This window comes from Papaver somniferum, chromosome 11 (assembly GCF_003573695.1).
Source record: "Papaver somniferum cultivar HN1 chromosome 11, ASM357369v1, whole genome shotgun sequence".
Taxonomy (NCBI): Eukaryota; Viridiplantae; Streptophyta; class Magnoliopsida; order Ranunculales; family Papaveraceae; genus Papaver; species Papaver somniferum.
This window is the reverse complement of record NC_039368.1, coordinates 95,546,000-95,568,730: the sequence shown is the minus strand read 5'-3', so window position 1 is coordinate 95,568,730 and position 22,731 is coordinate 95,546,000. Positions and strand designations below refer to the sequence as shown.

Genomic DNA, 22,731 nt, shown 5'->3' with positions numbered 1-22,731 from the left:
CGAGAAATAGATAGGTGAGATAAACTCGGCTCGGAATAGAAAATGTGTATAATCAAAATCTATATAGCAAAACGACTTTTGTCTCAAGATAGGAGATAGAGTAGATAGACTTTTGAGTGATAGATAAGTCCAAGTCTCCACATACCTTTTTGTCGAAGAAGTTCCACCAGTTCCTTGAGTAGTTCTTAGTATTGTATGATAATCCTCCATGGAGTTCTTGAGCTCAACTACACTTTCTATCCTAGTCCGAGACTTAGTTTAGTAGACTAGAAATCAAGACTTATAGTTTTGATCACTAACATTGACAAACATGCTTGAGATAGCAACGCATGCGAGTTCGATCGAGCAATGCTCTAACACTTTTTTTTCTTTTCAAAAGACATATTTCAAATTGCACAAATATTCTTAATTAGGGTTAAAATGTTTAATTTTATTTTACCTTAGGACGTCAAAAAAAAAGTTAGATTAGTTGTCGTGGCATCTCCTGAATGTCTTGGACAAGGGACACATAAAAAAAACGTTATAAGGGTGGTTAGGGTGGTGATGAAGCCGATAGAGGTAGTGATGGTGGGCGGTGAAGGTGGAAAAAGTAGTGATAATAAGTGGTTCAGCTGGCGGTAGTTGGCATAGTTTATTACGTATCTTTATAACACACATGATATTATATAACGGAAGTCGGGTTGATTTACTTTAATGTTAAAATAAACTCGATTACGATCTAAAAGAGAATATAACAATTAAAAATCATGAGAAATAATCGTCACTATATATGTATAATAGTACCAAATGAACGACACAGGTCAAAACTACCAAGTAGGAAAAAGTTATTTACTATGAAGGTCGTGCTGTATAGCACGGGTTAAACTCTAGTCTAATAATAAAACAGAAAAAAAATGCATGACATAATTATAAGGTTCACCACCTAACTTAAAAGAGTCGGATAATTAACAATTTGAGGTTTAAGATTTTCTTTCTTTCTTTATGTTTGTCTTTCCTTTTAATTCTCTTTCTAATCCTTACTTTTAAAAAATATTCTTCAATCAATTTTTCATTTGGTATTTTATAATCGGATCAATAGGTAACTAAAAGGCGAAATTTCAGAATAGATAATCAGTTTAAAAATAAATATGGTCAAATAAAACAGGAAAAAAAATGAAAAAATGCATGACATAATTATAGGTCCACCACTTAACTTAAAAGAACCGGGTAATTAACAATTTCAGGTTTAAGACTTTCTTTCTTTCGTTTATGTTTGTCTTTCCTGTTAATTCTCTTTCTAAGTCTTACTTTTCAAAAATATTCTTCAATCAATTTTTCATTTGGTATTTTATAATCGAATCAAAAGGTAAGTAAAAGGCGAAATTTTGGAATAGATAATTAGTTTATAAAGAAATAGGGTCAAAAGTTATACGAAAAATATTGAGATCTACGAAAATAATTTGAGACCTCCAAGAAAAGACAAAAAGAATAATTCAAAGTAATTTCAAAATCCCCACATCCATATATTTCTGTTAATGGATAATTTATATTTAATTAATCAGTGTTAATTAATTATTAGTTGTTAGGTTAGTTTTTTTAGTTAAAATTAGAGTAGAGAGTTGAAGAATAATTGGGGTTAATAGAGAGTTTATGTGGAGGGATTGAAGAAGAGGATCAAGAAATTCAAGCATACACACAAAACATGGAATCAATTAGATAATATACGAGGAAATTTATATTTATAGCTTGCAATCGTCGACAAATGGATTTTTTTTTAAATCTGGGCATTGTTTGAACTTCAATAAAAATCTTAGCTAAATATAATGTCCTTGAGGAGCCACGGTTAAAATACGTTCATGTTTCTCTGCCCATCCCTAACAAAGTACACTTTGAACTAGACCTTGTGCATGATGTACCCCTAACATTGCTAGATTTTGCGTCCAGAAGCATATCTATTGAAAATTTCAGGTTTGGGGTAGCTCATTTGCATCCACAGTGTTACACTCTCATGTTATATGCGTGTAAGACTGTTGATATTCCTGCAAGTCATTTTTTGGGTTGATCCTCAACTCTTTAGGTTGTATATTTATGGTAAATCATCTTTGTATATAATCTAGTAGGTAATGTATAATTTCTCTATCTTGCGTCAGTTTTATTTTTCTTTCTGTATATACTGTGTTAATCCAATTTGCTTATCAGTTGATTTCTTGTTGGATTCTAGCCTTGAATAATGGAGTTTTAAACTTGCTTTCCTCCAACATCTAGTAATCTCTTTTCTTTTTTCTAATCATCATGGTCCTTATGGTACATTGTTTTGTCCTGATCATCTTTAGAAACATTAAGGACAATGTTAAGATTAGGTTTGGGGTGAAAAGTGGATACCATGTGACTGTCACTGTGCTTAAATTGAAACTGAACTTTGCCAAAATAAATAAAAAAAAAACTTTTTAAAAAAAAATTATGAAAAAAATAAAATAATTGAGTTCACAAACAATTGTCTTTAGATATAACCAACTCAAGTTCGTGGACTGGGTTCGCGGACTTAATTTCCCGGAAGGAGTTCTCAAACTCCAGCAGATTTTCTCGGGTCGAGAACTTCCGCCAGTTCGCGGACTGAGTTCACAGCTCTTGTTCCGGTTCTCTTGATCAAAAAAGTTCGCAAACTTCGGTTCAAGTAATATGGACTTATACATATATGTTTTTCCACAACAATGCTTATATCCAACAGTGGTTATATAATCTAAACTCTCATTTCAATCATTGAAACATTCTTAGAGGACGTTATATAGTTGTTATTCATAAACCATTTTTCTTCAAAGCAATTTTCAAATTGATTAAAACATAACATGACTTTCGTCACTAGGTAAAGATGAACTTGGCCAAAGAGAAAGCTTACCAACACATATTTCGAGAAATAGATAGGCGAGATAAACTCGGCTCGGAATAGCAAATGTGTATAATCAAAATCTATATAGCAAAACGACTTTTGTCTCAAGATAGGAAATAGAGCATATAGACTTTTGAGTGATAGATAAGTCCAAGTCTCCACATACCTTTTTGTCGACGAAGTTCCACCAGTTCCTTGAGTAGTTCTTCGTATTGTATGATAATCCTCCATGGAGTTCTTGAGCTCAACTACACTTTCTATCCTAGTCCGAGACTTAATTTAATAGACTAGAAATCAAGACTTATAGTTTTGATCACTAACATTGACAAACATACTTGAGATAGCAACGCATGCGATTTCGACCGAGCAATGCTCTAACGCTTTTTTTTCTTTTCAAAAGACATATTTCAAATTGCACAAATATTCTTAATTAGGGTTAAAATGTTTAATTTTATTTTACCTTAGGACGTCAAAAAAAAGTTAGATTAGTTGTCGTGGCATCTCCTGAATGTCTTGGACAAGGGACACATGAAAAAAAAAAACGTTATAAGGGTGGTTAGGGTGGTGATGAAGCCGATAGAGGTAGTGATGGTGGGCGGTGAAGGTGGAAAAAGTAGTGATAATAAGTGGTTCAGCTGGCGGTAGTAGGCATAGTTTATTACGTATCTTCATAACACACATGATATTATACAATGGAAGTCGGGTTGATTTACTTTAATGTTAAAATAAACTCGATTACGATCTAAAAGAGAATATAACAATTAAAAATCATGAGAAATAATCGTCACTATATATGTATAATAGTACCAAATGAACGACACGGGTCAAAACTACCAAGTAGGAAAAAGTTATTTACTATGAAGGTCGTGCTGTATGGCACGGGTTAAACTCTAGTCTAATAATAAAACAGAAAAAAAAATGCATGACATAATTATAAGGTCCACCACCTAACTTAAAAGAGCCGGATAATTAACAATTTGAGGTTTAAGATTTTCTTTCTTTCTTTATGTTTGTCTTTCTTTTTAATTCTCTTTATAATCCTTACTTTTAAAAAATATTCTTCAATCAATTTTTCATTTGGTATTTTATAATCGGATCAATAGGTAACTAAAAGGCGAAATTTCAGAATAGAGTTTAAAAAGAAATATGGTCAAATAAAACAGAAAAAAAAATGAAAAAAATGCATGACATTATTATAAGGTCCACCACTTAACTTAAAAGAACCGGGTAATTAACAATTTCAGGTTTAAGACTTTCTTTCTTTCGTTTATGTTTGTCTTTCCTGTTAATTCTCTTTCTAAGTCTTACTTTTCAAAAATATTCTTCAATCAATTTTTCATTTGGTATTTTATAATCGAATCAAAAGGTAATTAAAAGGCGAAATTTCGGAATAGATAATCAGTTTAAAAAGAAATAGGGTCAAAAGTTATACGAAAAATATTGAGATCTACGAAAATAATTTGAGACCTCCAAGAAAAGACAAAAAGAATAATTCAAAGTAATTTCAAAATCCCCACATCCATATATTTCTGTTAATGGATAATTTACATTTAATTAATCAGTGTTAATTAATTTTATTAGTTGTTAGGTTAGTTTTTTTAGTTAAAATTAGAGTAGAGAGTTGAAGAATAATTGGGGTTAGTAGAGAGTTTATGTGGAGGGATTGAAGAAGAGGATCAAGAAATTCAAGCATACACACAAAACATGGAATCAATTAGATATTGTACGAGGAAATTTATATTTATAGCTTGCAGTCGTCGATAAATGGATTTTTTTTTTAAATCTGGGCATCGTTTGAACTTCAATAAAAATCTTAGCTAAATATAATGTTCTTGAGGAGCCACGGTTGAAATGCGTTCATGTTTCTCTGCCCATCCCTAACAAAGTACACTTTGAACTAGACCTTGTGCATGATGTACCCCTAACATTGCTAGATTTTGCGTCCAGAAGCATATCTATTGAAAATTTCAGGTTTGGGGTAGCTCATTTGCATCCGCAGTGTTACACTCTCATGTTATATGCGTGTAAGACTGTTGATATTCCTGCAAGTCATTTTTTGGGTTGATCCTCAACTCTTTAGGTTGTATATTTATGGTAAATCATCTTTGTATATAATCTAGTAGGTAATGTTTAATTTCTCTATCTTGCGTCAGTTTTATTTTTCTTTCTGTATATACTGTGCTAATCCAATTTGCTTATCAGTTGATTTCTTGTTGGATTCTAGCCTTGAATAATGGAGTTTTAAACTTGCTTTCCTCCAACATCTAGTAATCTCTTTTCTTTTCTCTAATCATCATGGTCCTTATGGTACATTGTTTTGTCCTGATCATCTTTAGAAACATTAAGGACAATGTTAAGATTAGGTTTGGGGTGAAAAGTGGATACCATGTGACTGTCACTGTGCTTAAATTGAAACTGAACTTTGCCAAAATAAAAAAAAAAAAAATTTAAAAAAAATTATGAAAAAAATAAAATAATTGAGCTCATCTACCTTGATCCTTGATGCCTGCGCGTATATGTTGGGGTTCTTGATCTAGATGATGAAACACTCGTTTAATAACTTTCTGATTCCAGCACTATAACAACTGAGTTCAATTTTTTTTTTTTTGAAACGTTTTGAACATTATCTGAAAATGCACTTGCACGATCTATCAAGCATGTATAGCGTCTAATTTGCATAATCCAATAGAACTGCCAAGCATCTAGAATACCGATGAAACTTGACTAGATTGTTCTTTGGTCGATCGGGATAATAGTTGGTGTATACATTATGAAAAGTGTCTATTACTATGTGCATCGAAAAGGGCCACATCTTGCCAAAATTGTCATGTAATGTATTTTTCTGTTTTTGTGTAAAGTTGTTGTATCATCTTGTGTTCTTGACTCTCTTTTCAAAAAAAAACAGAGAAAAAGAAATACAAAAAAAAAAAAAAATAATATGAGGATCTATTTCTTTATCTTTTGCCTCAAACCGTTGAGTCAAGTTGTCTTTATCTTTTGCTTCACATTTAGAAAGTAATCAAATTAACAAGTCAGCCAATACATTCTTGTATGTATGTTGTAATTAGTCTTTTCATTGTTGTAATTAGTCTTGTTATAAAGCAAGGGAGCTTATACGATGTACACAATAGGTAAGCTGAAATATCAGCAACCATTTAGGTGAACATTCACATCTCCCATAGAACTAGCATGGCTTTGAATTAGTTCAATTATCTCTTAATTATTGGCAATCATAACTTCGGTTGATAAATAAGTTTCTATGCATAGTCACGATAGAGTTACACCTATACTCTTATCACATGTTAATGATTTGACTCTTGGATTTCAAAAAAATTTGTGCTGGATTCAATGTGTGTCACTCGTGCCTTTGAAAGCTAGATTGACATATCCATTTTGTTGTGAACTAATCTCAGAATTGCAAATGACATATTTCATACAAGGTGAGATCTCTTTTGACCTAGAACTTTGTGGGTATGTTCTAAGAAAACCCTCACAAGACTTCAGTTCGTCCACTAGGGACACTTAGTAGTTTAAAGGCTCATTGCATTCGCTAAATGCAATCGAGAGACCAGCGACAGTGGTGTATGTAGATTTTTCTTAGTTTTTCTTAGTTTTTTTTTTTTTTTTTTTTTACTCGAGGTCGAGAAAAATTCATGTTTGGGGTTGTGATTGGTGCGTAATAATGCATAATTCTACATAATTTTATAAGCTTTTATCATATCTCAAAGCGCTTTAACATCCAATTTAAGTCAAATAGTGTAATTTGCAGATCGAGGTATTAATAATCTTATTTATTGATGATTTATGTTTGGTTGTATTTGTAGGAGAGTAAAGATAGTGTGGTCGGCAGAGTTTACGGGAAGGGGAAATTTTACACCAAATGGGAGCTAAGAAGTGGTAGGAAAATCAAGTGTTGGTAATTATCATGGTATATGATTAATGGGCGCCAAAGGAAAAGTTTATTTTTTTTTACCGATTACGGACAAGCCAATCTTTCAATCTCTCGCATATATAAGCTTGGTGTTAACGCCTAACACACAAGTAACCCCTTTATCAACTTTACCAATTCCCATTTCTAAGATCAGAACCAAAATTCATAAATTTTTGTTACTGTCTACTCAACAAAATACACACACCTCTATTTATTGTGTCTACCAAACCACCATCACCGTCGACCATTCCTCTTCCCCATTTAACACTCAATCAAACATTCTAGCCTAACCTATCTGTATTTCTCTCCCCGTTTCCTGTATCTTGTTTAGTTATTCACTTAAAGCTACAACTAGCTTTACTGTTTGTGACAAGAAATTTGATTCCAATCTCTGAAGATGTTGAGATAACACAACACAAGGAGTCAATGACACCAAGCAATGGAAGAAAAGGGTTGTCGGAATTTGTTGTAAGTGGTAGTTTTATATTTTAAATCTTTAATTTACTGATTATACCTTATTGAAAATGGGATTTGATAATTGGGGGACTTTTGCATAAATAGAGGATAGGTGGTCAATGAGAAAGCAAGCCCGGAATAGCCGGTGTACGCATCTGTAGTTTTAGGTATTTCTATTTTTTGTTTCACCGTGTTTTAGTTTCTTAATTTGGTGGAGATGAAACCACCTTAATAATTAGAAATACTTGGTTTTATTTCACTTGTTTTCCATGGAATTTTATTAAAAGGAATGATTTAACTTCTGAATTCATAGCAAATTACTTTCACCTTGTATGTCATGCATCCTTGGTAGTTTAAATAATCCTTTGTTATGTCTTCAAGCTTTTTAAAATGATGTAGTTCAATTTTTGATTACCTATGCCTTAAACAGATAGGTAATGCTAGAAATTGACACTTTTAGTTCATTCTGTGATTGGTTGTGCTGTAACAAGACAATCAATATTAGGGTTTGATAGGCTTTTGGCTTGACGTTAAATTATCCATTTGTGCGAGTGATTTATTACATCTTCAAAATAGTTTGAGGCTAGAACCTCTATAGATCCATGATTAAGAGAGAACTAGTATATCGAATTAGGGAGTTCTAAGTATTTGGTTGGCGGATCCGAAACCATACATATCTTTATCTTTGCTTAGATATCTTTATCTTTGCTTTCATTTTGTATCTTAGTATACTCATTCATATTCTCGTCGCATCGACAACCCACCTCTAGGACCTTAGAAGTTCAGTTTCACTAATCCAACTCCCTATAGGATCGACCTGTAGTTGTCGTTATCCATGTTATAGACACCGTGCGCTTGCGGTTTATAATCATATGTTTCTAAGCTTACCGTTTATCTTCTGTCTCTATTCTATTCGACAACCCGTGATTTGGATCTTCGACACATGGTTAAGGTCTTCGACATCTGACCTTGAGTCTTATTTTACATCTCAGATGTATTATGCTTCACCTGTCAGTTCCTGAATAGATCTATATTTTGTCATTTACAACTAAATCCATGATGTTAATAATTTGGGGGGTCCTGACGGATTCCCTAACGACATGGACATTTAACTAAAATCGAAAAAGACGTAAGCAGTTTATTATTTGTATTTCCCTATATGGACATTTTCTTAGAATTCCCAATCATAAGAATATTGCTATGTAGAAATGTTTTCACGGTCTATTTCTCATAAAAAACGGTATATTGTTGAAAAACATATCTGTATCCGTATCCTATATCTGAAATTTCAAATGATATTTTAAATTTCCAGTACGAATCCGGACACATATCATATATTGGATTATTCGTTGCGAAGCCTAGCTCCATGGTTCATACCTTATACTTTGTTGATTGACGACGATTTTTTTTTTTTTTTTTTTTTGAACAAAGATACCATAATATTAAACAGAGCTTAAAGTTACATCATTATCCAAGTGAGAAAGTAAGATGTTTGGTGGATGTAACCACCATTCCCCACAAAGATGATGTTTTCTTGTAGCTTTTGCTAAAGTATCAGCAACTTTATTACACACTCTATAGAAAAACTCACAAGACCAAACCGAGTTTATGTTACATTTATCAACACACTTTCTTAATATTGGAGTACTCTGCCAAGGAGAAAGAGTAGAATTATTCTGAAGATAAGAGCAGATATTCAAGTTGTCAGTTTCAAAGATAACCTGAGTCCAACCATAAGTAGTTGTCATATCCATTGCTTCCAACAAAGCCCAGGTTTCAGCTTGATGAATATTACTTGTTCTTTTTGTTGCTCCTTTTTCCACCACATATTGTCCTGCATGATTTCTCGTTATAATGCCAATTCCAGAAATTAAAGATGGAGAACTGAATGAAGCATCAATGTTAACTTTATACATGTGGAGGATTCCAAGTATAATTCAAATTATTTCTAACTGTTATGGAATGATGCAAGGTATGACTATTATCTAAAACAGGATCTAAATGATGCTGAAACAGGTAGTAACTTATTTGGTGAATGATTATATTAGGATGTTTCCAGGTAAAGTGCATAATGCAGGCTATGATATGAATGGAAATAGAGTTACTGTATATGTTTGTTTATGGGAGAATCCTGTAATTGCCAACTCTAAATCCAAGATAAAATAGTCGAATGCTGCATCATAGAATTAAATTGTTGAGGCAGAAAATATCTCCATAAGGCTTGAGAAAAAGGACAATTAAGAAGCATATGATCCACATCTTCAATATGACCAGTAGTACAGAGAACACATTATTGATCAGAAAAATTCAGATGATGAAATAATCGATCTTTAACTGTCAGAGCATTATGAAGAGTTTTCCATAAAATAAAAAATTTGAAATTTGTAAGGCATCTTTAGTTTCCAAAATTTGAGTCAAAATTGTTGAGACAAGTTCAACGACATATTGTTGGGAGAATCATCAATACAAAGCAATCTGTAAGTTGAAGAAGTAGTAAAGATACCTGCTGTTGTAAATGGCCAAATAAGAGTGTCTGGTTGGTCCAATTGAATATGAATAGTTAATATTTAGTTCACCTGATCAGGAGTAAAAATTTATAGCAGAAGGTCAATATTCCACTGAGCTTCAGGTAAATCAATTAACTGAGAAACCCATCACAGGTCATGAAGATGTAACTCATCCCAATCTTGAAGATCCGATGTCATAGAAAGTATCCAATTGGAAGTCCAAATGTTTATTGTTGAACCATCACCTACCTGCCACTTTAGCATGTTTCATTATAATTTTGAGATCGTAACATAAACTTTGCCATAACTAGCTTGAGTTTGTTGTGTCAGGTGGAGGAAAAAACTGAGGATCAAAGAAAGGAAAGTATTTTCCTTTTAAAATTTTAGCATACACAACATCTTCATTGTGAATCGGATTCCGGGCCATCTTAGTTAAAAGCGGCATTGTAATAACCTAAGTTCTTAAGACCTAAACCTTCATGTCTTTTAGAAATCTTTACATTATCCCATGAGATGAGTTTAGGAGCATGCTTACTGTTGTAACTATTCCACCAGTACTGCATCTATATTTTATCCATTTGTTGAATAGTTGAATCATGAATTTTAAAAACCTGCATTTGATACATTCCCACTGAGCTAATAACATTATTCATCTGAGTTTTTCTGCCTGCTTGGTTAACAGTTTTACTTTGCCACCCTTGAAGATGATTATTCATGTTATGAATAATACCTTGACAATTTTGATGACGAGACATGTGTAACAGAAGAGGGATACACAAATACTTTTCATCTAAACCCATAAGCTTCATATTGTGAGTACCTGAAATGTTGTTTTGCTGAGAAGTAGAAGTGTGCTTACCAAAGAAAATGGTGGATTTATGCATACCAATAACTTGCCCTGAAGCTTCACCAAACCAATCAAATAAGCGTTTAAGATGTTGCATCTCAGTAGAGTTTGCGTGAAAGAAAAGCAAGCAATCGTCTGCGAAAAACAGATGATTAATTAAAGGACAGTGGTTATTTATTCTTAAACCTTCAAGAAGACCAGAATCCACATTATGTTGTAATAATCTCGAAAAAGCTTCCACCACAAAAAGAAACAATTAAGGTGGCAGTGGGTCACCTTGACGAATGCCTCGAGTGGTAGAAAAGGTAGCACTTGGAACTCCATTAATCAGTAAAGAAATATTTGTTGTTGAAATAAACTGCTCAATTAGATCAATCCAGTCAGAATGGAAACCCAACTGACGAAAAATAGATAGTAAAAACTACCATGCTACCATATCAAAAGCCTTCGACATATCTAATTTCATACCAACAATAAATTTTTTTTTTCATCTTCATAGTGTGCAACAATTCATGTGCAATGATGACATTATCATGAGTATGTCTACCAGCAACATACTCAGTTTGATTTGGAAAGATGATTTTAGACAGGAGATGCTTTAAACAATTAGCTAAAATTTTCGAAATGATCTTATATATAACATTACAAAGACTGATCGGTCCATAGTCTGCTAGGGTTTAAGGATATTGAACTTTAGGTATAAGGACTTGATAAGTGTGGTTGAGTGCTTTGAGCATATGTTTATTGTTAAAAAAATGATGAATCATTGAGATTACCTCAGTACTGATTGTGTCCCAATGTTGCTGGTAAAAAGCTGCTAGAAATCCATCATTCCTGGAGAATCCCAAGGTCTTATGCTAAAAACAGTATCTTTAATTTCTTGAGCATCAGGAAGACGAGTAAGACTCAAGTTCTCATTTTCTGAAATACAAGGTTGAAAAAGCTATAAAATATCTTGATGAAGAATAGGGTGAGAAGTAGTTGTAATACTATTAAAATGAGAGAGGGAAACATCTTCAATATCAGCTCTAGAATCATACCAGATACCAAGAGGCCCTTGAATAGCTTGTATATTAGATCTTCTCTTATTAAATTTGGCTAAGAAATGAAAATAAGATGTGTTTCTGTCTGCTTCTAAAAATTTACCACCCGCTTGTTGCATAAAATATTCCTTTTGAATTGAAAGCCAATTCTGTAAAGAAGTACTTAACTGTTGAACTTCAGGATTATTTGAAGTGAGATTATTGGCATAGCAGTTCTGAAGTTGAGTCTCTATGTTGTAAATAGTAGCTTCAATATTACCAGAATGCATCCTTTTCTATTGTTTTAGTTGAGTTCTAGTGTACTTTTAACTTACTAGAAAATTGATAAGAAGGAGAAACCCAAGAAATTATGATTCCAGCTTTGGATGATGGTGTCAATATAAGAAGGAAATCTCAACCAACATTTATATAACTTAAAGGGGGAAGTGTTTAATTGAACTAGGGACGGAATGCAAAAGAATAGGATTATGGTCAGATGCAATGTGAACAAGATGTTGTAAATAAGCATCATGATAACTATTAATCCGTTGAGTGTTAACAAGAGCTCTATCAAATCTAGAGGAAACGTGATCAACACCTGATCGATGATTAGACCAAGTGGTGTCAGAACACATATAACTCAAATCAATAAGTCCTAATTGTTGAATATTGTTTTTTATGACTAGTATGGTGAACATGTCTAGAATGAGTAAGAGTTTTTGAATCTGACATAGTAAAATTCAAACCACCGAACAGGACCCAGGAGAGATCAACCGATCTATGCACATCCATAAAATATTGACTTTCATTTTCCACAAAATCATGAACACCATACATAAAAATTACTGTCCTGGTTTCAAAATAATAGACAGGTTCAAAGTAATTTGCACACAAACCTTCCCAGTATTATTTTGAAACGGATGCAGTACTAATAAATGTGAATTGTGATCATGATTGACGACGATTAAACGAACAATCTTGGCAATCTTGAAGTTTTAAAGTTTGACCCTGTAGTGTCATTGTTGAAGACACGTGTAGTAAATATAAGTCGGTCTCACGTCTTAGTTATATCTGTTTTTTCCTTACCATAAAAAATTAGACAGTACCCACGTGTCAGTTCCTTTCTCTTGTCTTGACGATTGTTACTCAACTCCTGGTGTGTACCTCCTCTCTTTCGCGATCTCATTTTCAGATACTAAGCAAATCATCATCTTCAGTCTCAAATCTCCTCCATGAACTCATTCAAATCTCATCATCATCAATTTCAAATCTTAGAAATCTGAACCCCATTTTTTATAATTTAATTTAATTATTGAATAATGAAGCAACTACATAAACAATCAAGTTTGAATCACAGAAGAGATGAAGAAAATCAAGGATCATCATCTCATGTTACATCACCGTATTCAAACAAAACCCTAAAGAATTCAAGAACCTTACCTAGATCTTTATCTTACCTTTTGAAAGAACAGAGACTCTTATTTGTTCTCGTTGGTATTTTAATTGCTTCTTCTTTTTTTATCCTGCAACCTACTCTCACTAAACTTTCTCCATCTGAATCTCATTTTACTCGCACATTCGTTCCTCACATTGCTAATCGCGACGAAATTTCCGATCAATACAGTGGCGGTGGTGACGTTAATCCTGCGTTTAGTGGTGGTTTTGGCACTGGTGTTGGAAACGGTGGATATAGTTCTAGTGGTGGAAGATTCAGTGGAGGAGACGTGAATGCTGGAATGGGAAATTATAGGTCTGGTAAGGTCGAGAGAGTTCCGATTTCGATACCAGGGAAGAGATTGAGGATTGTTGTGACGGGTGGAGCTGGATTTGTGGGAAGTCATCTAGTGGATAAACTATTAGGAAGAGGTGATAGTGTAATTGTCATTGATAATTTCTTTACTGGTAGGAAAGAAAACGTGATGCATCATTTTGGGAATCCAAGATTTGAATTGATAAGACATGATGTGGTTGAACCAATTTTGTTAGAAGTGGATCAGATTTATCATTTAGCTTGTCCTGCTTCACCTGTTCATTACAAGTTCAATCCAATCAAAACTATCATATCCTTTTATTTTTTGTTATCTTTTTCTTATGATTTCAGTGGTTTTGATTAAATTAAATGGGTTTGCTTAAAATTTAGCATGTTTTGATTCCTTAACTGATAATTACAAGACAAATGTGATGGGAACTTTGAATATGTTGGGTTTGGCTAAGAGAATTGGTGCAAGGTTTCTTTTAACAAGTACTAGTGAGGTTTATGGTGATCCACTAGAGCACCCTCAGAAGGAGACTTACTGGGGAAATGTGAATCCAATTGGTGAGCTGCTGCTAAGCTGTATTTTTCGTTTTGTTTATCGACTTTCTTGTTAAGTTTCAGGGTATTTGGTTTTGTGAAGGTGTGAGGAGTTGTTACGATGAAGGCAAACGAACAGCTGAAACTTTAGCAATGGATTATCATAGAGGAGCAGGTGTTGAGGTACACATTATGGGTTATTTGATTGTATTGATGAATTTCAGTGCGTTTCCTTGTGGTTATCGAATTTCTGCGCCAATTTTCACTATTATACACAGTATGGATGTTTGTAGCTACATAAATGATGTACAGAAGTAATACGAGGACATGCTGTTTTCAGGTGCGCATTGCCCGCATTTTCAATACATATGGACCACGTATGTGCATTGATGATGGACGTGTTGTTAGCAATTTCGTTGCTCAGGTTTTGCTCTTGCTTAATCCCTTTTGGGTTCATTGCACTGAAGACCTTTAAATCAGAAATTTCAAGGAGATCTTTTTACAACATTGTCTCTCTATTATGACCCCGTTTGCAGGCGCTCCGAAAGCAACCGCTAACAGTCTATGGTGATGGAAAGCAAACACGAAGCTTCCAATATGTTGCTGATTTGGTAAGTCAATCTTGCAATTGCCTTTCTATTTGGGACTTCTAAGTCCACTTGTTTGATTTCTGGAGGCAAGCAACACCGGTTTCTAGAGTATCACTTATAGCTAATTCTGATAGTGGTTGCATGTGTTGGCACATATGTAATCAGTTAGCTTAGAGTACCTATATATTTTATACAGCCTTTATGGTTATGGTGTGGGTATGTGCGCTCAAATTGTATATATGACTTATATCACAAAAACTGGGGTATGTGCACTCAAATTGTATATATTAGGTATGTGGGATTTAGGGTCACATGATGATAACAAGGTTTGATGTTGATCGTCAAGATAAAGATCCTGTAAAATAATCAGTGATGAGATAATCGTCATGTGGGATTGGCTGGAAGTGTAGGAGAAGTGTAAGAGACAGAGGTTGTATACTTAGTGGGACTTGATGCAGATTTCATGAAGATGTGCGATGTTAAGGGCACAGACGGCTTATTTGATCTATCAGTGTAATGAGATCACAAGCCTGACAATGAATGAACTGATGCTTCACAATTATAGGTTAGAATCAATGTCATCAAGTTGGAGAATTTGATATGATGCTGACCCTGCCGAGTAAGCCAGGAACGTTAAGTTGTGAATATGTTTAACACTGTCTAACATTTCTGTTTATGCCCGTGCAGTTGTTAATTTTTATAGGCTTTTAGCTGGGGTAGCCTTGAACAAGAAAACAGTTGTATGAGTTTCGTCATTTGACCATAGTTCTCTTACAAAGATATGATTACAAGATGACATTTTACTTCTTTTGCTAATCCACTGTGGTGGTGGTCCATAAAGTTGGAAGGCCTCCCGAGTACTATTTATGCATTTACCTGAGCTTTAGTTTGACTTATAATATATCTAGTTTATCAAAGCAAGCATCGCCTAATGGTTTAAAATATCAATTATGCCAAAGCTTAGGTCCATACTTATCTTCTTGGCAAGGGTCTGTTCAAACAAAAGGTCCTAATCAATTTTTAGCTACACATGATTGGCATAGGCAAAAGAACAGAATTTTTTTCCGTCACACTTTTTAGCTACACATGTATGTGTGAACTTTTCAGTTTTTTAGTGTGGAAATTTGACTTGTTCATCGAAGAGTCTAACATGTAAAATGTGAGACAGGTGGATGGACTGGTAGCCCTAATGGAAGGGGATCATGTCGGACCTTTCAACCTGGGCAACCCAGGAGAGTTCACTATGTTAGAGCTTGCTGAGGTCTGTTGTTCTACTGAATTCCATAGGAAGCCTGTATACGCTTCAGTTTTGCAACCTGTGTTTCTTTTGTCCTCTTTACTATAAATAAGTTAAAATAACACATCTGGCAACTTCTGTATAGGTGGTGAAACAAACAATTGATTCTAGTGCGACAGTGGAGTTTAAACCAAACACTGCTGACGATCCACACATGAGGAAACCAGACATTACCAAAGCAAAGGAACTGCTGAATTGGGAGCCAAAAATTTCACTGAATGAAGGCCTGCCTCGGATGGTCACTGATTTTCAGAAGCGAATAGACGAGGAAACACAAAGACTTTTAAGGATAAAATAGATAGTAGTATTGGAGCAACTTCTGTTGTACAGAGAGAGTCACCTGCCAATTGGTTTTGTTGTTTGCCTTTATATGTCCTGGTTAATTTTTGCAAGGGCCGGTCGCATAAGCGGCCAAAGAGTCGCTTTGGGGCGTCCCTCATTTTTGATGACCCTCATTTTTTATTTTTCCAGAATTGATGCTGTCACATGCAGTGTGCTTAGACCCTGTCTAAATTTTTATTGCAGCAACATTGAGAGGAATCAAGAATGAAATTCACTGAATGTTTTCCTCGTCCTCGGGTCTTTCTCAAAAATTGTCCAAACCAAAGCCTTTTTCCAATAGCAAGGACCAGGTAGGCTAGAGATTATTTCATAAATGTATAACATAGTTTTTACGCCGGCCTGTCAAGCTTCGCACAACTTGCACTACGGTAGGCTAAACTAGAAAATAGAGAAGGAAAGACACAAAGTAGAAAAAAGAAGGGAGAAATTCCATTCATCAATGCGATAGAAAAATATTAGAGCCTCTATATATAGGGCTTAGACACAAGAGCATCCCAATAATAAACGAGATTTACCCTAAATATTTTTAACATAATTACATGTTTATAACGCTCCTCCTGATGACATTGTGTTTAAGCTAATTGCCTCGTTAAAACCTTGTCTGGAAACCCTAAAGGGACAAAACCTGATCGAAGGGAAAAGAGTACAATTGCGAGTAAACTTAGAACGGAGCTCGACATGCATATGTTGCCTCATTAAAACCTTGACAAGGAAAACCCAGTGGGACAAAACCTTGACGAAGGAAAAAGAGTACAACGTGATAGTCCAGTAAAATATCTTTTACTATGATGCTCCCCCTGATAAGTAATTCAGTTGAATCTTGGCTTGCAAATCTTCGAGTTGAGATTTCCCAATTTCGGCAAACGAATTTCTTGAATACTGGAGATAGCAATGTTTTCGTGAGAAATTTACCAGTTGATGAAGTCTTCTTTTTTGTTAGTCTTCTAATGGTATTGTTCTCGAGTCTTCATGCTTCTTTAAATATATTGAGGACTTGAGTCTTGGATTGTTAGCTTCTCGGAGATGATTTGTAGAAGTAGTTGATGTAGTCTCTTCAACAAAAGGGCCAAGATGTAGATACGATACCAGAAGTGAATAAATTTGTACTTGTGGTCATGCATTATGTGGATTATAATGACATCCAAATTCCTAAGGGTTCTTGTGTTGACTTGGGCAAACAAAATGACCTAGTTAATGATGGGAATCCACCAAATAACCGAAATTTGATACAACTCCCCTTTGGATGACCACCATGTTGAATTAGTTTTCCTCACTGAAACCTTTCCAATAAAACCCAATGGGAAAAAATTTGGACGAAGAAAAAAGAGCACAAATATCAATATTTTTGAACGAAAATTAAACGTCAACGAGATTTTGCCTCGTCAAAACCTTGTCAGGAAAACCACGTGGGACAAAACCCGATAACGAAGGGAAAAGAGTACAACCTTTGACGTATTTAGCGATGCTAACCCAACTATATGAGTTTTTCAAAAAAAAAAACATCAAAATATTAACTCTAGTCTATCTTAAGGACGAGTTTAGAAAGGAAAGAAAATAGAACTTACGCTGCTAAAGCGTGGATTTTTATGTTTTTAAGGACTCCTCAAGAGACCTATAAAGCTGATATCATCAAATAATTAATCCGGATTTTTGGTTTTGTACCAAATTTCTAAAATACATACAAGATTGTTCGACCTAACATAATCAAATCAGGTGGCTGCCTAAATATGTTCCCAACCACACTTCTTGTATCAATGCAGTGCGAGTCCTTCAAGGACTACCACGCCAAAAGCATCATACATGGAGAACAAAAATTTATTGAACCAATCATTGGGTCTGATAAAAAATAAAACCCTCAAATCGTTTCTACAACGAACATATTTCTCATACAATACATTATGACTACACCAACCAGTAAGTAATAGGCTTGGCAATTTTAAGGTGTTAAGTCTTGGATCCAAAATTGCGTTAACTGAGAAGTTAATTCAACCTAATTGGATTGTATGCCAACCAATCACGTATGTCGATATTCCTCTGCAGATCAGTTAACAAACACCATCATTTATTATTTCAGTAGCTACTGTAAATGAATATTCAACAATATTAATTAACAACGATCCGACATTTCTCAAGTGTATACGTATCTTGAAAAAAAAATCACAAAATTACTGGTACTATCGCCCTCGGGCATGATAATCTCCCCATCTTCCAGTGAGGAAATATGAATTATACGAATGTGGACCTTGTTTTGATAGACTCAATTAAAGCACTATTTGTAGCTCCTTCTGAAATGCTATTTGTTGCTATATGTGATTAGATTTGCCTTTCCAAACGGCATTAACTTATGGAAAAGCTAAATGAGATAATTTCACGCCTATTTATTGCAGCCTTTTTCGATTTGATCATGATGGGAGAGAAAATATATAACTTTTAAGTGAATTAATGCCAACTTCTAATAGCATAGAGTCTCCTCCTGATTCTGACGGAAAATATTGACATCTCATATACGAAAATAAGTTTCGTGGAATATAATCTGATTAAATCAAAGGCATATATTCATATTAATTTTTGGATTTTAACAACATCAGTTGGACCGTAGATAATGACTTTAAAAGCCAAAAAAAGTAAAACAATTAAGTCCTTCAATAAAAATAAATTTGTAGTCTTCTTGATACACAAATTTAATTGAACCATGATTTTTTTTGATTATAGCAAAAAAACATATAAAATATGCAACCAAATCTCCAATGACCTATAAGGCCGATGAGATATCAATTCGCCTAAGAATGGAATTATGGACACTTTATTTCATCAAAATAAATTAATTCTAAGATCAATACAGTCATTACAAAGACTAATGAGATATGCTAACAAGTCGGGTGCAGACCCTTTGATCTTTAGTGTCCAATTCCAACTACAAGTGGAACTATTTAAAATTTTGGAGAATTACCATGATGAAAAAAATGCTCAATATCCCTTAGCAATTCCTCTTGGTGTTTGGAATTGTTATATCATAATAACGATACTTTATATATCTCTTTAGGATCGATACGGAAAAACCAATCAACCGGCTTATATGATTCTTTTTAAGAAAATAAAGAGATCATTTCCGTTGTTAAGGAATCCATGGTTTCCCGTAAGAAATGGAAACCAATGGTTTATTAGTAGAAAAATAAAACCATGATTGGTAAAGGTTTGTTTAGATGATTATCGTCAAACTACGGAAAAAAAAATGGCTAAAATTTCTTAAAATGTCAATTTTAACATCTTCCGCAGAATTGATGGAGAAAACCAATACTGGCTGGTATATACGATACACCAAAATTGCATCGACAAAAATAAAAAGAAATGTCGACTTAGTCATTGCATAGGGAAAATCCACTTCGTGGTTGGTAGATGGTTTCTTGTAAAAAAATAGAAACCAATTATAAAAATCACATGATCTTCATCGAATGGACGAAGATATCAAACTTAATTGGACGAAGGTTTATGAACCATGCATGTGAATCATGATTAGTTACCAAACTTAAAGGCGACCAAATATACGAGAGCACCAATTTTTGGCGATTATAGTTTTGGGTTTGGATCCCCTGTACCCAAGTTCCATGTATCCCTCTGTCCTTCCAACCAAATCACTCCACGTGGCACAAACTTTTCAATTGGTTGACGTTGTCAATTGTAGAAGTTATCGCAACATGGATTCTGCCTCTCCATTAAAACGTTGTTATGTGAAACCCTAACCTAAGAACATAAAGAAGGAAGGAAGGATCCGTATGAGATTATCTTGAATTCTCATCAGATATTTTATTTTAAAAGATGATGGATCTTTATTTTGAATCCGTATGAGATTACATTGACCCATACAAGAGAGGGGATTTGAATCTAACAACATATCTTTTTCTTTTGTTTTTGTTTTTGAAGCATCTAACAACCTTTTTTTGATCGATATATAACTTGAATATAACAACCACGAAATAAATTCTTCATTTGTGCAACAACCATAAGGTTTATAATTACTACAAATAAATTCTCTAAGATTGAATACTATTATTCATATTTTGAAGAATCTGATTGAAATTATCAGAGTTGTGCAAAATTATAATGGGTTTCCATTTGCTATTGTTCTAAAATCAATGGATTTCTTCTGTAATTTCTTAAGTCAATTGTCAATCAACGTTCTTAAATTTTTTTTTGGAGGAAGTTCTACAAGGTTCTTTACAACTTATACATTCAACTGCAGTATTTAAAGATGGTAGAATCGAACCACCTAGGTTGAGCTATCTCATTAGAGTATCAAACTTCTCTTAAACAGAGAAGGAAAGATGGAAGATGAAAATACATTTCCTTTTATTTATTTTAATTTTTACTTTGTTAAGGCTTCCGTTAGGGAAATCATGTTAATTTCTTAGTTGTCAAATTATACGTGTCATTTTTTTTATTGGAGGGTACATGAGGAGACATGGAACTTGGGTACAGGGGATCCGGAGCCTATAGTTTCATCAAAAGAATAGAAACTATAAACCATCTTATGCTGGATTTTTTTTTATAGAAAAATTAAAGGAGAAGGGAAATCGAATTTATTCAGTAATATTGATCAAATAATAATATTTAAAACATTATAACAGGTGAATATAAGTTATTAAAATAAAACCGATCAAAGTATCCTGTCACCCATTCGTAGAAATAGTGTCGTCAATCCTGCGTGACATTGAGAAAGAATTTTCATCATACCTATTAAATGTATAATAATAAACTCGTAATAAATACGATGAATCAGGTGGTTAGTATTAATAAAATAAAATTATGTCTGATAAGGTTCTCAGAACTAAAAGAAACACAAGCTGGTTCTTAACAAAAGAAAAAGCTTTAATCAAGTTTTTTGTTTTCTTATGAAAAGGATCCGTTATGGTGGTGGGGCGTTAATCATCTGTAATGGCTCAGATTGCTTATCATCTAGGGATGGTTTTGGCTTTGAAACCAAGTAATGATGCTCTTGTGGGTGAGGAACCAATGCTGGTTGAAGTCCATCTTAATATATAAATACCTCTTAAGTTTGTCATTCGAGTAAAAGTAGGAAACAACCCGTAATCTATGATTTTCTTATACTATCTTAACACCCCTTTCCGCTTATGCACTAACTGCTACCGCCTAGGTCATTTGGTTGATTCATGTGCTTTGTAAATGGTAGGAAGTTAGAGGGCATCTATGATACAGTTGAGGTATCTGAAGCGGAAGAGAGTGAATCACAAAGTTGCGAAGACGAATTTAAGGTATTCATAGGTGACCAAATTGATGCATTTGAGCTATCTGATGCTCGAATTGCAAGTCCGGTAAATACCTCTCCTACGTTTGTCCTAAATAGGGATGAAGTTTCTTTGGATGTTATTTCGTCTTAATCCTCCCAAATCGAATCTACTGAGAGTGTATCTGTTGAAATTGTGGCTGAAACCCAAGAGATCTCAGCACTAGGGAAGAGATCTTTCTCAGAAATATCTCCAATTAATGATAACTTTCCATCTGAATCTGGTACGCTTCAGGTGGTGGTGTATCAAAGTTTTTCAAGACCTAACTTCGATTTCAAAACTGTTGATGCTCATTACTCCTTCTCAAATTCAATTGAAGAGGATGAAGATGAATTTTATTCTCCTTATAGAGAATTAGAGATTCAGGCTAGTCAGGCAGCTTTCAGAATGTCGATTAATCTTCCGATTGAGACTGAGAAGCTCCTTAGGATCAAATTCTGAAGAGGTTAATCAAAATGTTACTAATGATTTGATGATTGAGCAATATGGGTCCTTTATAGATTCTGATGTCATTGAGAATATAATTTCAAGTCCAGTGCCATTACCAAATTTAGGATGAAATGAGATGAATACTGTTGTTGCTACTGAAAATACCAAAGATACTGACAAAAAGGGGATTCGGATCCAGGTAACAAATTCTAAACACTTATCCCTTAATTTCAAATTCCATTTACTGTTTCTTCTTCTCCTTTTATCATAACCTTGCTAGTATACATAAACAATAGAAGTATTGATTTCCTAAATAGTTATCTGGAATGATAGTTAGATACCTTACATATTTTTAATCCTTATTGTCATATTTGAATCATTATAACAATCCTATCTTGGAATGTCCAAGGATGTGGATCGAAGAAAACAAATCAACATTTTAAATTTTGATTAACTCAGAGAACCCATATGTTGTGTTTTTGTCAAAAAAAAAAAAGAGATCTGAGGTTAGAAACTTTTTATCTGATTTTCCAAATGTTTTTATAGTAGACCCAGTGGGTATAGCAGGAGGATTATCTATGACATGGGTAGATGGTTTTTTAGTTTTGAAATAATGCAATCTAGTATTGATATGATTAATGTCCTTGTTAAAACCAACTTTTTAGAAAAAGAATGGTTGTTAAAAGGATTTTATGGATCTCCTTATCAACCATCCAAGCTAGAATCTTGGAAATTTTTGGAAGAAATCTCAGTCAGGGTTAACTATAATAACATAGCATGAATGGTGATAGGTGATTGTAACCAAATCCTGTGTAAGGAAGATAAACAAGGAGGTAGTCATTTTGTTG

General features: G+C 33.9%; 1 protein-coding gene across 1 annotated transcript; it reads left to right on the top strand.

Annotated features, from left to right (window-relative positions):
• The first annotated feature begins 12,744 nt into the window (after nt 1-12,744).
• LOC113322172 (UDP-glucuronic acid decarboxylase 1-like) lies at nt 12,745-16,383 on the top strand. Its single transcript, XM_026570207.1, has 7 exons — nt 12,745-13,689; nt 13,799-13,946; nt 14,026-14,105; nt 14,263-14,346; nt 14,459-14,533; nt 15,681-15,773; nt 15,895-16,383. Exons 1-7 carry the CDS (start codon nt 12,949-12,951, stop codon nt 16,105-16,107), a joined length of 1,434 nt encoding a protein of 477 aa, XP_026425992.1. The 5' UTR covers nt 12,745-12,948; the 3' UTR covers nt 16,108-16,383.
• Nucleotides 16,384-22,731: the final 6,348 nt, after the last annotated feature.